Source organism: Parambassis ranga, chromosome 6, assembly GCF_900634625.1.
Source record: "Parambassis ranga chromosome 6, fParRan2.1, whole genome shotgun sequence".
In the NCBI taxonomy this organism is placed as follows: Eukaryota; Metazoa; Chordata; class Actinopteri; family Ambassidae; genus Parambassis; species Parambassis ranga.
The window spans coordinates 6,671,985-6,688,449 of NC_041027.1; the positions used below are offsets into that span (position 1 = coordinate 6,671,985).

The window sequence follows — 16,465 nt, forward strand, 5'->3', positions numbered from 1 at the left end:
TTGGAACACTTGGATTACTCAGTGGCTACAAATATGACTCATGCCGTATCATTTTGAGTAAACAGTGTCACCTCTACACTTACACAGAAGTGATACCTATACAAGTGCAAGTGTACTGAGTACAAATCTATATGGTATGTATGAGAATTCTCTGTTAGGATATGTCTTACTTCTATATTTACCACTCCAGGTTGTTTTAATGATTAGTCCTGTTGGGAATTATTTTTTAACTTTTTAAGTACTATGGTTTATTTTTATACTTTTACACTCTTGTGTGTTGTTAATGAATGTTGTTTAAGCGTTGTGCGCTATGTCAGATGGAACACTACTAGTAATTGTCCTTAAGTTCAACTGAAGTTATGTGAGTTGACCTGAAAAAAAGAACACCATAAATGTTTGTTTTATGGCACTATGTTTGTTGTCACAGAGCAGAGAGACCAGATGCTTTGTTTTAAGTGACTGGGCATGTGTTCAACAGACCATAGGTGTATGTGTGAATGTGTAAGTTGAGATGTCAAGAGAGGGGGGGATAATATACTGTAGTATGTGGCATAAGGAAAGAATGTGTAAAAAAAGGAAATAGAGACACTGAAGAATGTTATGCTTATGAAATGTACGTATCTAGTAGTTATGATTTTTATGTAGAATAAGTGTGTGTTTTAAGTTTTTATTTTATAAGGAGAACTCATTAAGGAACAGAAGCTCGATAGTAGTGGCTTCATGTGCCAAGAGGCTGGGACCAGCCTGAGCACCAATGAAGGGAGGGCTAAGTCTAAACCACAGATCCTCCCCTACTACAACAACCAATTAGATTGTACTGTGAGGAAGTATATAATGTAATGTCAGACAAAGAACATTATCCTTTTCTGGGAAGTTGGTTGCAGCTAACTGCTTGCAGACTGTGATTTTCTGAACAGAAAAAGGTCCCTGTACAGGCTAAACTTCCTATAAATACTTGAGGAATAGTTCCTCTCTTGTAGTCTATTATAAATAACAAACACGTTTTAACAGTCCTCACTGTTTCATCTTGATGTAGCAACCACCTGACATGTGGTGAGCTACGGTTTTTGATTATCCTGACAGTATCTACAAGTAGGCTACAAGATGGGCAGGTCTAGATCATCCCTGTGTATGCACTCACCATTTTTTTCCATGGTGATTGTAATGTAGCTCAAACTCAGAATTGTACAGTATCTCCACAGTGAGAAGAGGACACTGTAAGAAATTTTCACCAAATGCATTTGGCTGTTAGTTTCTTGTCTTTCAGCTAACTGGCAGCTCCAGTGACACATTTACTTATTTAGCCTCTTAACAAAACATTTTTAATTTCAGTTTAATCAATCATTATCCCAGTTTTAATCGAAACCTTAACTGTTTCAAGATCAATCTTGGAAAGGACCTGGACATCAGAGTAAAAGTGAATATTTCTTTATAAAATACTGACTCGTTTTAACCTTGAACCCTGCTGTGTCTGTGACGGTTGACTGAGTCAAACCTGTCCAGCACGGATGCGCATGCTTCACGGGAGAAGCCCCGCACAGACAGGATGAGTGTTTTCCTTCCCCTCGACTGGAAGCAGAAACAGAACAGCGCTGGAGAAGCCTACCTGTATATGTGCTGATGAGATAAGCTTCATGCGTTTCCGGGAAATGACATGCGAAGGGGTGTTTGTGTATTAAGGGAGGTGGCAGGATTTTATTCAAATAGTCTTCATCATTTATTGATCATGACCTTGTGTGACTTAAGCAAATGAGTTATTCAACACAGTTTGCTTACAAGATATCTTAGTAAATACTGTTTGACCAGGATATGAAGCACCGATCTGATGTTACTGTATTGTGTTGTATTTCAGATTAAGTATGTAAAAATTTATAATTATTAAACCACTTGAATCAAAAGATCTAAATCTAAATGTCATCAAAAGGCACGTCCTCAACTAATGATGTCAAGAACATCGTATGTGCAGCATGGAGGGGAGTGGCTGTGGGAGTGTCTTCTGCAAAGACTCCTGTCTCTTACCTAAAGATGCTCAGGCCTTTCTGTCACTTTTGCAGGGGGCAGCCAAGTTAAATAATCCAGGCTTTCAGACATTTAAAAAAAATACTTAAAGTTTTTTTAGAAATGGGTGCTTGTCAGAGCTTCAGGTCACTGTGTGACGGTCCAAAAAACACCAACGTTCGTCTCAGCCTTCCAGCAGTCTGCTTTGTGTGGCAGACTGCCATGATCATCTTGTTTGGGATTTTTATTCGATACAATGAAGAAGCAGATACACACTGGATAGAAGTCAGAAAAGAACACAATATATCCAGTGACATTGAGAATGACTTCTACTTCAGATATCCAAGTAAGTGACACCTCTTAATCTACATTTCTCAATGTATGTATTAATTATAACTTAAGCAATAGTTAAATGTTTCTACATGCTCGTGCTGAATGTTTAGAGTCACACTTTGATTTATTATTTCTTAATTATTTGGATGTGGATTGTGTTTTCATTTAGTGACATGTTTTTACATGGTATAGTTCTCTTATGTCAACCTACCAGTCACCCTGGTATTGGTACACATGGTTCCCCTGGGGTTTTGCTCTCGGGAGGCTTTTTCCAATTTAACTACATAAAACGTGTCCATGCTTTTTGCTTCTTTTTCTTTATACACAATCATTTTTGCTCTTATACAGTGTTTGGATAACAGGATTTAAAGTGCGTGTGTGAGACAGTATGGGTGTGGTGGTTGTACTGTACATTACATAAGCGGTGTCAGTGTCAGTCTCTTAGATGTGGTGTTGGATGTCAGATGATAAATGCATGTCCTGACACAGTTTGGTGTTTGAAACCTCACCTAAAAGGATGTGTTGTTTCTCTAACCATCAGTGCTGACAGGTGTGAAGGTCTGCGTCTACCTGAAGCCTTTTGTTGTCTGGTGCAGCATTGACTGCTGGTAGTTGTCTGTTTCTAATAATAAAACGATAACGTTTCATAGGGAGAACCTATTGTGCCTGTGTGAGACAGTGTTGTAAATAATACTGGCAGGTTGATGCTGGCAGACACATATTGATGTACTAACTGTACAACTCCTCCCTCTGAGATCAGATCTAACACACTGTCTTGTAATCATATCCATATTGGATTTATTTAGACGAGATTTTACTGCACACGGTACAAGTTGTATTATATATGACTTCAGTCTTCATCTGCCAGGATTTGACTTTAATGTTTAGAATTTATTAGGTTTTATTTTTATTTTACGCTTACTACTTACCTTATTTTATATATTTCTAACCTGTCTTTTTTGAGTATACATGGAGCACCTGGAATGAAAGCAATTTCCCCCTGGGATCAATAAAGTATCTCTGATTCTGATTCTGATTGTTTGCTGCATACAGTGCATGATTCACAAAGTGGTATATTGATATCACTCTGTATCATCATGACTTATCAGCTGATAGCAGTAAATACATGTAGCTTGTAACGTCCTTGAGTCATCTTCACATAATCCTCCCTCTAATCTGATGCGCCCTCATGTCCTGTACTGTGGTGGCATGTGTAAAAGGAAACTGCCTGTGTACAGTGCCTCATCTGGCATATTGATACATGTTTTCAGTACAATGTTTCATGATGATACTTTTTAAGGCTCCAGCTAGATTTAATGATTAATTGTAGTTATTACTTTACTACAGAGTTATGTGACCACGGTGTATTATGTGCATGTGACGTGTTGGCCACAGTCACTATAAGTTAAAAAGCTGAGAGATTAAAGCAAAAAGGTGGTACGTTTGTTATGCTGTTCTTGAGTCCTTATGCCCAGGACGTGACGGGTCAGGGTGATTTCTCATCATCCTGGCGTTCTCAAATACGGGCAGTGAGTCAGCCCTGAAACCTTAACCTTAATGGTTTGTTTGTCGCAGCCACACTGTGAAGGTGAGGACATTTTGACACTCCACTTCCACTTCTCATTGTCCTCCTCCCAGGTTTCCAAGATGTCCATGTGATGATCTTCGTTGGGTTTGGCTTTCTGATGACGTTCCTCAAGCGGTACAGCTTTGGTGCAGTGGGTTTCAACTTCCTCATTGCTGCCTTTGGCCTCCAGTGGGCACTGCTGATGCAGGGCTGGTTCCACTCCCTGGACTACGCTGATGGGAAGATCAAAATCGGAGTTGAAAAGTAATTGCTCTGGTTTAATTACCATGGGTTGAAACGATCTCTTCTTAGTATTCATCTTTATGATGCTATACAGGTAACAATAGAGGCTTGCGATGTTAAATAAGAAGATTATGTTCTTTTGATCCATTACTTGGAAATCTATCCTGTGGGAATAGTTTTCCACCTGCATAGTTTCCAGAGAACAAAAAGGAAGTGGAGAAACCAGTCCGACCAATATGATCCACACAAAGATATTTCCAGCCGCATTAGACTGAGTGTTTGTACTGGGAAAATAAACAGAAACTCCACAGGATAATGAGAAACAACAAGTCACTAAATATGAAAGAGACAGAGACACTAGGCGGACGTACTATGTTGCTATTGAGTCGGTGCTGAAAATACGAAACTTACAGCTACAGATACAGATTCAGAGAATACAGATACAGAGGATCTAATATGATTTTGTTTGTGTTTGTCTCCTCAGCCTGATCAATGCTGATTTCTGCGTGGCCGGCTGCCTCATTGCATATGGTGCGGTGCTTGGTAAAGTCAGTCCAGTCCAGCTGTTGGTCCTGACCTTATTTGGGATCACATTGTTTGCTGTGGAGGAATATATTATTCTAAATCTCATACATGTAAGCAGTAACAACACATTTTTGTATTTCCAAAAAAATATCCATACAAAAGAAAAGAGAGAGAACTTCAAATTGCTTATTACTGAATGTCAGAAGGTCAGAGATTTAATGCAATTACTGTAATCCCTGAAGGCCAGAGATGCTGGTGGCTCCATGGTGATCCACACATTCGGAGCTTATTACGGTCTCTCCATCTCATGGATGCTCTATCGGCCAAACCTGCACCAAAGCAGTCGTCTACAGGGTTCTGTCTACCACTCAGATGTCTTTGCAATGATTGGTGAGCATTAACACAGCTGCACATGTGAGAGGTGGCTGATAGGTTCATAGGTGGTGTGTGAGTCACTCTCATTTAACCATTTCATGGTTCATGGTTCATTTCTTTGAATCCCACTGTCACAGGCACCCTCTTCCTGTGGATGTTTTGGCCCAGCTTCAACTCAGCTATCGCAGATCACGGGGACGGGCAGCACAGAGCAGCCATCAACACCTACCTGGCTTTGGCCTCCACAGTGCTCACTACTGTGGCCATGTCCAGCCTCTTCCAGAAGCACGGGAAATTAGACATGGTAACGAATGGCCCCAATAAACTCATGCTATGTTGCAATGTCTGTGTAACTTGTTCCTATTTACACTAAATCTAATATTTACAGCTGTGCACTACTTGAAACCTGAAAATCCTGCAGAATCCTGAAATGTTGAGCACATTTGTACGTTCACTGTTTTACCTGTTACAGTGAGCACAATGTTCAGTAAATGCAATTTCCACTTGTGTTGCTTGCTGCTCCTGTTTCTCAGGTTCACATCCAAAACTCTACACTTGCTGGAGGCGTTGCAGTGGGAACAGCAGCAGAGTTCATGCTGATGCCCTATGGGTCTCTCATTGTGGGTTTCTGTTGTGGAGTCGTCTCCACATTTGGGTATATCTACCTCACGGTATGAACTTTCTCCTCTATAAGTGTTGTTGTAATAAGAAGTTGATCATTCATATCCCAACCACATTTCCCATATGTTTTAGAAGTCTTCTGTTTTTCTGTTTTTTTTTCATTGACTTCTCATACATCTCTTTCAGCCATTCATGGAGAAGCACCTAAAGATCCAGGACACATGTGGAATCCACAACCTCCACGCTATGCCAGGAGTCATAGGTGGTATCGTTGGGGCCATCACGGCTGCAGCTGCAACAGAATCTGTTTATGGGAAAGAAGGGTGAGAGCTGCTTTTGAATGAAGAAAAATAAATATGTTATTAATACTCTGAAACACCAACATATGTTCCATTCTTTCTTTTATTAAAGGTTGGCTAACACCTTTGATTTTGAGGGCGCCTATGAACACATGTTACCCAGCACGCAGGGCGGTCACCAGGCAGCAGGCCTCTGTGTGGCTCTCTGCTTCGGCATAGGCGGAGGCATCCTTGTCGGTAACTAAAAACACTCTTGTGTTTATTAGCTTGGCAGAATAAATAAATATAATGTTTAATAACTGGGTGTGCACGAGAGTGGGTTGACATAATGACTTTGTATTCTTCAGGTATTATTTTAAGATTGCCAATCTGGGGAGACCCTGCAGATGACAACTGCTTTGACGATGAGACTTACTGGGAGGTGAGAGATAAAGTGATGTCCTGAGTGATGTTTTTAAAATGTTCAAAGAATGGTGACATGTTGATGAAGATTCTTAGTCATCCAGGCCATTTTCATTCAAAAGACTAAACTAGACTAGACTAGACATCTAGACTGAGAGTACAGATGAAGAGTTTTCTAGACATTTTGCTGCTCCTCCAAGCAGCTTCATCAGTTCAGAGGGAAGGAAGACCAAGAATGGTGATGTGTTCATTTAGGGGTAGCACATGAGAATAGTCACATGAGGAGAAAAAGTTTGTTTAGTTTTGGTTTAGAAACAGCTTCATATATAGTTAGATTTTTTTCAGATCAATATATTGGTCAAAATCAATCAAAAGGTTGATCACATGTTAAAAAGCCTTTTAGTCAGAAGACCTATTTGCCAAATGTGTGTAGCATTGTTGGTCTAACGATTGTCCCCACCATGCTGTACACTCAGGTTTAACCAGCCATAGTGACTATATGTCACCTTGGGTGCAAACCAGCATGTGCTGTAAATTCTTGGCACAGACTTATATATGTGTCCATAAAGTTCAAAACTGTTTGTATTTTCACGCTCTGTGCAGTTGGAAAATGTCCCCTGAGCCTGTTTCTTCAACACATTGTTTACATCACTGAATGGTCTGCCTTTGCTCTGTTACCTCTATTTACAAAGAAACGGCTCAGAACGTTCATTTTCTGAGATTAAACAAGCAAACAGAACATCATACATTTGTATGCCTATTGTTTACATTCCAACTGTCTGCAGGTACCAGAGGACGAGGAGAGCATCCCACCAGTCCCACAGTACAACAACCACATGCGGAACAAAAATGTGTAAGTGTCTCTGTCATCATTGCACTTAGTGTCCTCTTGGTGGCGGCACAGCCCCATCTGTGTGAGATTGGATCATTGTCGTTCCTGCCTGCCCTTTGTTTGTATGAGTATCACAAGGTGAACCTGTGGTTGTGGACAGCATGTCACTTCAGAGAAACGGGGGCTGCCCCGATAAGCTCGATTACGAAGTGTTGATACAGATCCTGTGTGGCACTCACCTGTGCTGGCGGGGTTAAAGCACAGCTCCTCATGTTTGGCACTTCATAGTGACCTTGAACTTATGCAACAGAAGTCATGTTTACAGTGGAAATGCTAATGATACTGTTAGACAACTGAGAACTGCACTCAGATTATATTTATATTATATATATCCGTTATTTTATCTACACATAACTGGGTGATTTATAAGAAACAGATCAGGTTTCAGCTAAAGCATAGAAATGCTAAAGCATTTCTATGTTCAAGGCCGCCAACTCAATTTCATTTATTTGATTTAATCATATTTACACTTATAGTGTAAAACTATATATATACTAGCATTGTTTTTCATCATGACATTTTTTTTTCAGAGCGGAGTCACATTTCACCATGGAGCAGAACTGATAGTAGGCCACTATCCTGATGGATTTCTATCTTTATCTGACATTTGTTTCTTTAATTCTTCTGTTGGACTAAAATATTTATTTGACACAATTGCCCACCCACCAGGCAACACCAGCTGTTTTTCATTTTGTCTGATAACAGGTTGTTTAGAGGCGAATAGGTTTGTGTATTTAATTGTAAAAATTGTATGTAATATGATTTGAATCAGTTTAAATCAATTGAATTTAGTCTCGATTAATAATAAATAAGTGACATCTTGATTTGCCTCATGGAAGAGACTTGATTTCTTGTATCTTTAAAGAGAAATATTTATAAGTACATTTTGTATGATGTTGGCCTCAGATGCAGCAGTTGGGTTGCACTGGAGTTTTCACAGTCGATCTAAGTTGTTCCTGTCTGTGTGATTTAACAGGTTGAGGATAGATGTGAAGAGAAATCAAAACAGCATAAATAACGAACAACTAATTAAATTAGTTTTCATGTCATTTCAATCCATTGTGGATTTTTTTTAAAGACCTGCGACATTTGTTATGTTATTCTGTGACAAAGTACATTTGCTGACATTAAAACGATCCTTATTTACCATTTATTTAAAGAATATAAGCTCTTGATGAATGGTTAATAATACACTATACTGTGTAGCACATTTAGGGATATTTATAAATTCCCACACATACACCAACCTACACAGAACTATTAAATGTTATATAATGCTTTTAAATGCCAAATTGGGTTTAAGTAATGTGGGTAAAATAATTTTTTTATCCACATATTGATCTAAATATTAATACCATTCAACAAAATCTTATATTTGTACATTTAAATATAGTGAATAGTATTTTTGTTATACTGTTTTGAAATGTTTGATAATGGTATTGTAATTTTTAAATTAAAAATTATCAATAAACTGTAAAGAAAACACATTTTTTATTTTTTGTATGTACTGTATATTTACCAGTAAAGACAAAACCCAAGAGGAAATGTCCTCTTCTTCAGTGTCCCCGCTTGACTGGGGTCAGGGCAGGCTGAGGGTAAAGGTCACACCCTTATTGCTCTCCTGGGACGCTGTGGTGACCAAAAACAAACTGAGGCCAGACTTATCATCGTGACCTTGTGTCAAACGGTTGCAGGACAACAAGGTCACTAACAGGGCGAGACACAGATGCTGGAGTCAATCATTTGCAATTGATTGATCAGGAGAATTCCTGTGATGTCAGGCAATGAAATTGGTGTTTTTTCCCACTCTAGGGGAAAATGTGCACATGTACAGTAGATACAGGTACAGATACATGTACTGTTTTCACATATTTCTGTATCATTTGCTGAAGTTCTATGTGCCCAGTTGGATGTGGATTCTCATTGGTTAAAGGTAGCAGAAGCAGCGGCAGTGGCTCATGGTGGGAGTGTGGATGATTCCCACACATGAGTAGCAGCATGGAATCCATCCCCTCATCCAGTCTCCTTGCTAACAAAGGCAGGCTTAGCGCTGTTTTCTTTTGTCATCAGTAACGTGTTTGAGTAAAGGAGGTAATGGTGCCACAAGTGCTCCAATTAAACGAGATGCAGCCCTGCTGGGAAAAAGGCTTCCCCCATTGCCCTCAATACCCCCCAATACACACACACACCGGGCCTCTTCTCATCTTACCCCCACACAGTTCCCGCCCCATTTCTACTCATGTTTATTCATCAGCCACTTAAATGGCAAATGCAGAGTCCGGTTAAAACTAAGTCAGACTTATTTTTAAAATGACGCCTTCGCCTCATGAGGCTGAGGCATCCTGGCCTCAAGGCGTCACAAAGTCACTGGTCACAGACGTGACCTCCACAGGGGAGAGCTGTACTGTAAGCAGAAAGCAGGAGAGAGGCCACAGAGAAGATGAGATGGAAAAACTTGAGGACGCAAGGGGGCATGAAAAGGGGGGAGAGAATGAGGCCTCACTTTCATTGCTGTGACTGACTGCCTGCCATCCCAGTTCAATCATGATCTTTGATTGACAGGTGGAGGGAAGGAGAGAGGGTGGGAACGAGGGTGAGCTTAGAATGGGAGCTGTACAAAACACACTCCCATACAGGGGGCCACGGAGACGCTCATTAATGATAAAGAACATACCAGGAAAAGCATGTTTTCTCTGCATGCCAGCGATGTTGTTTGTAGGTTGAGATTAGTTTGTAATCTTCTATAGATGGCAATGTAAAATGTACAGAAGACTGCAAGGGCTAAATGCAACGTGGGAGGTCGTGTTGGAGCACCTGTCTGTGGCTACTTGGCTTTACTATTATACTAAAAAACCATGAAGTCTGCCAGCAAGTGATTGTTTTACAGATAAGTGTCAGTCACTATGTAGTAAAACTTCACTGCATTCACTTTACAGTTACAAGGATCTACAGTGGTTGTATTCAGGGATCTATGCTCATTCTGCTGTAAAGTGAGCCGTAAAAGCCTTTTCCAAAGCAACCACAGTCCATAAAACTGTTCATAAACTATTCAAGCCCGTACTCCTTTCTCTCTCCTTAATCTGCTCACGTTTTGTGCAGCTTCACTGTCCCCTAAAGGTGATTTCTCAGCAGGAGGTTCAAAATGTGTCTGACCGTTAAAATCTGGATGGTTTCTGATCCCTAATCCTACAGCAGCACAAACATTTCTGCAAACTACATTACATCTCCTTGGAAAACAAAGCTATTCTTTTTGGCATCTGAAATCTTGTGATTCCCTGCATGCCCGGGGAAACAATTCTAGGTGTCAAAAATGACATCAAAATGATTATTTATAGAAAATTTCAGACAAAAAAAAAGCTCAGTTCAGTTTAAAAAGTAACCAGGAGAGAGGGGTGGAGGGGTGGAGGGGAGATAGTATTGCCCTGTTTTGTGAGTACCATGGATCTCCTGCAGACTGGAGTATCGACAACCAACACACACACACACACACACACACACACACACACACACACACACACACACACGTGATCGGAGATCAGTCATCACTGTGCTAGCTAAGTATCAGCTTAAAGGTACAGGTAGCAGCCAGTGTCTAGATGCATTGACATGCAGAATCTTATGTACAGTATACAGTAATAGTGTTTGAATAATGATAAGCAGTATGACAGTAGTCAGTATGACTACATTTCACACTGCAGAGTTTTGCTGATAATAACTTTTTGAATGCAGGGCTTTAATCTGAAATAGTCTTTACATTAAGTTTACTTGTGGTTCGGTGTAACCATCCACTGTTGTCATACATGATAAGTGGTCCTTTTTTTTGCAGAACCAGTACTTCGCTTTGCTGTGTGTGGAATCGTGACCTATGCTGACAAAAATAACTGATCTCAGTGCTTCTTCCAGCCCTGTCCATCACGTGTTTGCAGCTGGCTGGTGAAGCCACCCAGCTCTGGCCGCCACAGGTATCTTCAGGCCTCCCCACGCCACAGAGGCTGCTTAAGTGTCCCTATCGGACCACAGTGGAGAGGAACAGCAGATTAACCATGATCCTATCCGCTCACCACTAGCCCCTTCATACGCTCCGTTACACCAGCATTTAAAAGAAGGAGGGGACGCCATTCAGGCCCGTGATATGAATCCCAGACGTAGGGACAAGAACAGAGCTTTCACCCCTGTTTCACAGAAAAGACCCCTTTCTGGCACCCTCTAATTCTGGTTGCTACGGGCTTCTGGGTTCAATGGTGGACTCCTGTTGTGAGGGGACAAAGCCTCTCAGTCATCCGGCGATGGTTGCTAGGGGAGGCAGAATGTATGGGGAGGGACGGACTGCCCCAGACGAAAATGTCTCTCTTAAGGCAGCGGAGATCTGGTGATTGACAGGTGGCTACACGCTCCACTGCGGATCACCCGGGAGGTCTGAGGGGCCTTATATCGGTGACCGTGAATGTGCGTGTGTGTGTCTAGATAAGTGTGTGTGTATATGTGGCAGGTTATGTTGGTTGGCAGGGTGAACAGGGGTGTTTAAGGGCAGATCTGCCAGTCACTGTATAAACATGGCACTGTTTCATACCTGTAGAGGGAGCTGCTTCTGCACTTAGATGTTCAATCGCACTGTAATAATCTTCTGTGCTGGTGTCTTTACCCACTGAAGTAACACCACCGGAAGTAACTGATGCTTTAAGTCCTTCTCGGACCTGACACACACTGAAGACAGTTTTAAAGTTCAGCTGCTGAGGGAAGAATTGTCTAAAAGTTCAGCAGGATTTGTTGCAACTTTAAAACCTCTAGCAGACACTCAGTGAGGCATTTTATACCCAGCAATAACATTTTTTACACATTTTTTTACACATATTTCCTTTTTCTTCCATTCTAAAAAGGTGTTTTTATGGCCGAACCCATTAGACATATACTATAAGAATAAGAAACATTACTAGAAAACAGCACAGTGCCCCTGCAGGACAATGGTTTCAACAATTAATAACTATATGATGCTGACATCCTCACTTTATTATTATTATTATTATTATTATTCAAAGCTATATTACTTTAGTGACCCCCAATCTGAGCGTCAAAGGTCCACAAAAATAGAATCAAAATGCATAAAATGGAACAAAGTTCTGTTTCACACAAGTATATTTAAATCTTGCACTTGAAATAGATGGATCACAAGTCAAGGGTTTATCATGTTAAATGTTAAACGTAATCCAGAGTTCAGCCTTAATTTTTAGTTTTGTAGATAACCTGTGACATTTGATTTCAAAAATATGTATTATAATAAACTATTTTCTGAATTAATCAAAAATCTGTTTAACAGTGCAAGAAAATCCATATTTTTGTATGATTGAGTGAGATATAAATAATCATTCCAAACAGCAGAGCTTTGCTGTCTGAGGTGCGGATTAAAGCTTTCAGACTAGCAGTGAATAGGGGGATTTACATTTATATATTTGTGTTTATCTGAATCTAAAGGATTAGTGATACTCAGATGTCTCACACATACTCCAGCATGTGTGAACCACATACTGGAGCAGCCCCTGTTTCCCATCCAGGGACACAGAGGTGAGTGGGAACAGACAGGGCAGGACGTGGGGATCTAAAGGGGTTCAAACGCGACACTAGAGTCCCCTCAGATAGACGTCTGGGACTGTCTGGGCTCTGCACTCCCAGACAGGGAGCCTTTCCACCCGTCAGATGCTGTCCACGCCCTTCCACACCCCCCCCCCCTTTTTTCCCCTTGACCTTGACTCTCTGTCACCACGGCTTCCAGACAGTCTTGGGTCAAAGGCTAACACAGCAGCCACACATCAGACACGGTTCGAGTCCCATGTGTCCATATAAAATGCTGAATGGTAAATCACCCTAAAATCAGCCTGTTGGAATGTGGCTATGGATTCCTGCACAGACAGACCCCGAGACCTCAGGAAGACACTATGAAGGCAGGTCCATAAAAATAAATGATTAGTTTTTATTTGCTTGTTTTTATTTGTTTTTTTTTTATCCTCACTTTGAATAGGCAGCAGAAATATACCTTTAAATGATAACCATAATATATATATTTTTTTTTACATTTTCTTAATAAATGGGTTTATAACATCAGTGAAACATTTTACCTTTCAACTCTGACTGCTGACTCACATCGTCCTCAGCCAATCACCGCTGAGCTGTCAGCATGTCATGACAGATCTGTGGGTGAAAGGAATGGCTGAAGCCTCACGTGGCTTTTTGGTGCCAACCCACACTGCACGATGCAGCCCTGAGCCTTTGACGTCTCACTGTGAGCATGCGCACTGATTCATTATGGGCTCATCACTCTTTCTTTTTCACATCATAACCACTTTCATTTTTCCCTCCCTTTCCGCTTCTTGAAACATTTCTGCTTGAGGTTTATGATGTTTCTAAACACATATTCTGATGTTAATTATCTCACTGCACAGAGGTGAAATATTTGTGTCATTACAGTGACTGACATATTTGAAGCTAAAAAGGGTTTAATCAAAGCTTAAAATGGGACAATGCCAGCAGTGGTAACAGAAGGTTTATCTCACATAAGCCCCCCCACAGTGACAAAGGGCACATGAAGAATTACACACACACCACAGGGTCATACTGATGTCAACATGTGATCTGTATAAAACTTCACCATGCAATGATTTTACCTTTTTTAACAGCATAAAAATAGAGGTTAGTAAATAAATAATTACGTTATATAGATAAACACAAATATTCCAAATGTTCTTGCTCTTGTTTGGTATTTCAGAGACAGCTAGTAAATACAAGCTGTCACATGTCACAACTGATTTAAATTTACATGCTAAAGCTTGTTTTAATTTTATTTTATTTTGCCCATATTATTTATTTAATTTAACAGCTATTGTTATTATTGTTGAATAATTGTTATTAAATGAAAGCTGTGATGTAGGATGAGAGGAGGACCTTAACAAGACTGAAGGAAAAAAATGCTTATTCTTAGGTTATTATTATTATTATAATAATAATGATAATATGTGGAATTCATGTTAGCGTTCCAGCGGACGTGTGTTTACTGGACGTGGCCTTTGGCAGCGGGCTGGCAGATGAACACAGAGCAGGTTCAGGCTGCTCTCAGAGGACTCGCAGTACATTACAGAGATCCTCTATTAAGTGCATTACAGCAGCGAGAGGCGGGACATGCTCTTACACACCAATCACTGAAGGAGCCACTTCAGCTCCGCAACGCTGATGTAACCTTGTAAACATCAAAATGTCCATAAACCTCCAGTCAATTATAACAACGACAACGGCGAGAAAGGTGTGTTGTTTATTACACAGACAAACGCAAGAGCACATTAGGCCAGTTACATTTATCTTTTAAAGACTTAATAGTAGTTTTGATCATTATTGTTGCACATGTATAAATAAAATATAGTGTTTCTGACAGCGAAGTTTGCACCTCTTTACAGAGTAATAACAGTTTAATAATGAGTAGCTCTGGTGATTTTACACCAATGTTTATGGTGAGAAAAGAAGTTTGGTGTTGTGTTGTTGGCAGATGATGGGTCGTGTGCTTTCTCCTCTGCAGCACTGCTTTATATTTTAATAATCTGGTTGACAACACATGTTCCAACAGAACTTGAAACTAAATTAAAATCAGTCAGTTATTCCACCTTACAGTAATTTCAGGGTCAGAATCATGTTTACTGGCCATACATAGACGTATGAAAGTAAAAAATAAAAAATCCAAACTAACAGGTGTGCACATAATTTATACCAACTTTATAATACAAATATCTTCTATATTATATTCAGGCCACTGTTGAACCTTGTTTCTATCGTGACATGATAAAATGTATTCATGATATTTTTGAATTTCAGAAATATTTCCCATTACTTACATTTGCTATTATTATGTTTTTTTTTCCCACTGAAAAACCCCAAAACAGTTATGATTAAGCTTCTTGTACCTGGAATCAGCTGATTATATAAAAGCCTAAGGAGAAAGGCCCCCCTGTTGTTTCACACAAGCTCCTAACTTGATCTTCTTCGGAGAGCAGAGGCCTGGAGGCAGGGCTGCTGTGAAGTCACTCCTCTCCAGCAGCAATGAGGGGAGCTGGCTGGCTGCTGAGGAAGGAAAGAGGACTTGTAGGATGCATTAAATCAGACTGATTAGAAGTTTAGGCAGGGGCAAGGCTCAGGTCTGACTGAAAGGAGAAAGGTCAGTGTCAGAGGAGTTCACAGGCCCCGAAATCTCCATTCTTATGCTAAAGGTTCACACACACACATTCACTGGCTGGAAAGGCATGAACAACAGCTCTTTTACTGACTCCAACTTGGATTAGCAGACAGCAGAGAGGCTCAGACAGAAGCAGACACTGATGTGAGAAAAAGGCTGAACATATCACACATCTGCTGAAATATATTTATAAAGACAGTCCACCCTTTTCGTTAACACTCTTTATTAACCTCCTCTATACTGACTTCTTCCTACATTTTTCTTGTCTGTCTCTGCATCCAGTGGTCACTTGGGAATCGCAGGAAATAGCCACTTAATTAGCGGCCCTTGACCTTTGGTTGTGGCTCAGACTGCTTCTGACCCCTGCGTCTCTCTGACCAGTTTATCGTCCTCTTGGGGACCGTCCAGATCATGACCCCCGACCCCTGCCGACCTCAGGACTTCACCAACAGGTCCCTGACCAGCTGCCCCGCCTCACAACACATTCATCAAAAAGCAATATTTACCCCAAGCAGCTGATTTAAGCAATTACCTCTGCAGAAGCTGCCATATTATTTTTTATTTCTGGAGCTTATAACACAGTGTTTGTTTGTAGATAGTACATATTTACAGAGCAATGTGCACCATTCGCTCTAGTTTTAATGATGAAAATCACACCATGTGTAACAGTTTTTACAACATCAGCTGAACATTCCAGCTTTGGTTCCATCCAGCCTCCACACAGGCTGATTTCACTAATTGGTTTCCATTCATCCAGAGAGGGGAACTAATCACAGAAATCAGCCGCTGTAGTGTTTGGAAGGATTGGAAACATGCTGACTGAGATCTCCACTGCTGTGAGCGTCATTTTAAATTTAAGAAAAACAAGAGCAAAAAAAAATGTTGTTTTTACAAACTGGTCACACTTAAATGTTCATTTTATTGGCACTATTTTTCATTTTAAATGTGTTTTCTCTACATATACATCAGTTTAATTCAGGTTATCTGTACTGTACTGACTG

At 40.4% G+C, this 16,465-nt stretch overlaps 1 protein-coding gene across 1 annotated transcript; it reads left to right on the forward strand.

The window, feature by feature from the left end:
- Positions 1-1,835: 1,835 nt before the first annotated feature.
- rhcgb (Rh family, C glycoprotein b) lies at positions 1,836-8,079 on the forward strand. The gene is made up of 11 exons (XM_028407961.1): positions 1,836-2,344; positions 3,970-4,162; positions 4,626-4,776; positions 4,909-5,056; positions 5,179-5,345; positions 5,575-5,712; positions 5,849-5,985; positions 6,074-6,198; positions 6,309-6,382; positions 7,149-7,216; positions 7,786-8,079. The coding sequence occupies exons 1-11, from the start codon at positions 2,122-2,124 to the stop codon at positions 7,817-7,819; spliced, it is 1,458 nt and encodes a 485-aa protein (XP_028263762.1). The 5' UTR covers positions 1,836-2,121; the 3' UTR covers positions 7,820-8,079.
- The last annotated feature ends 8,386 nt before the right edge of the window (positions 8,080-16,465 follow it).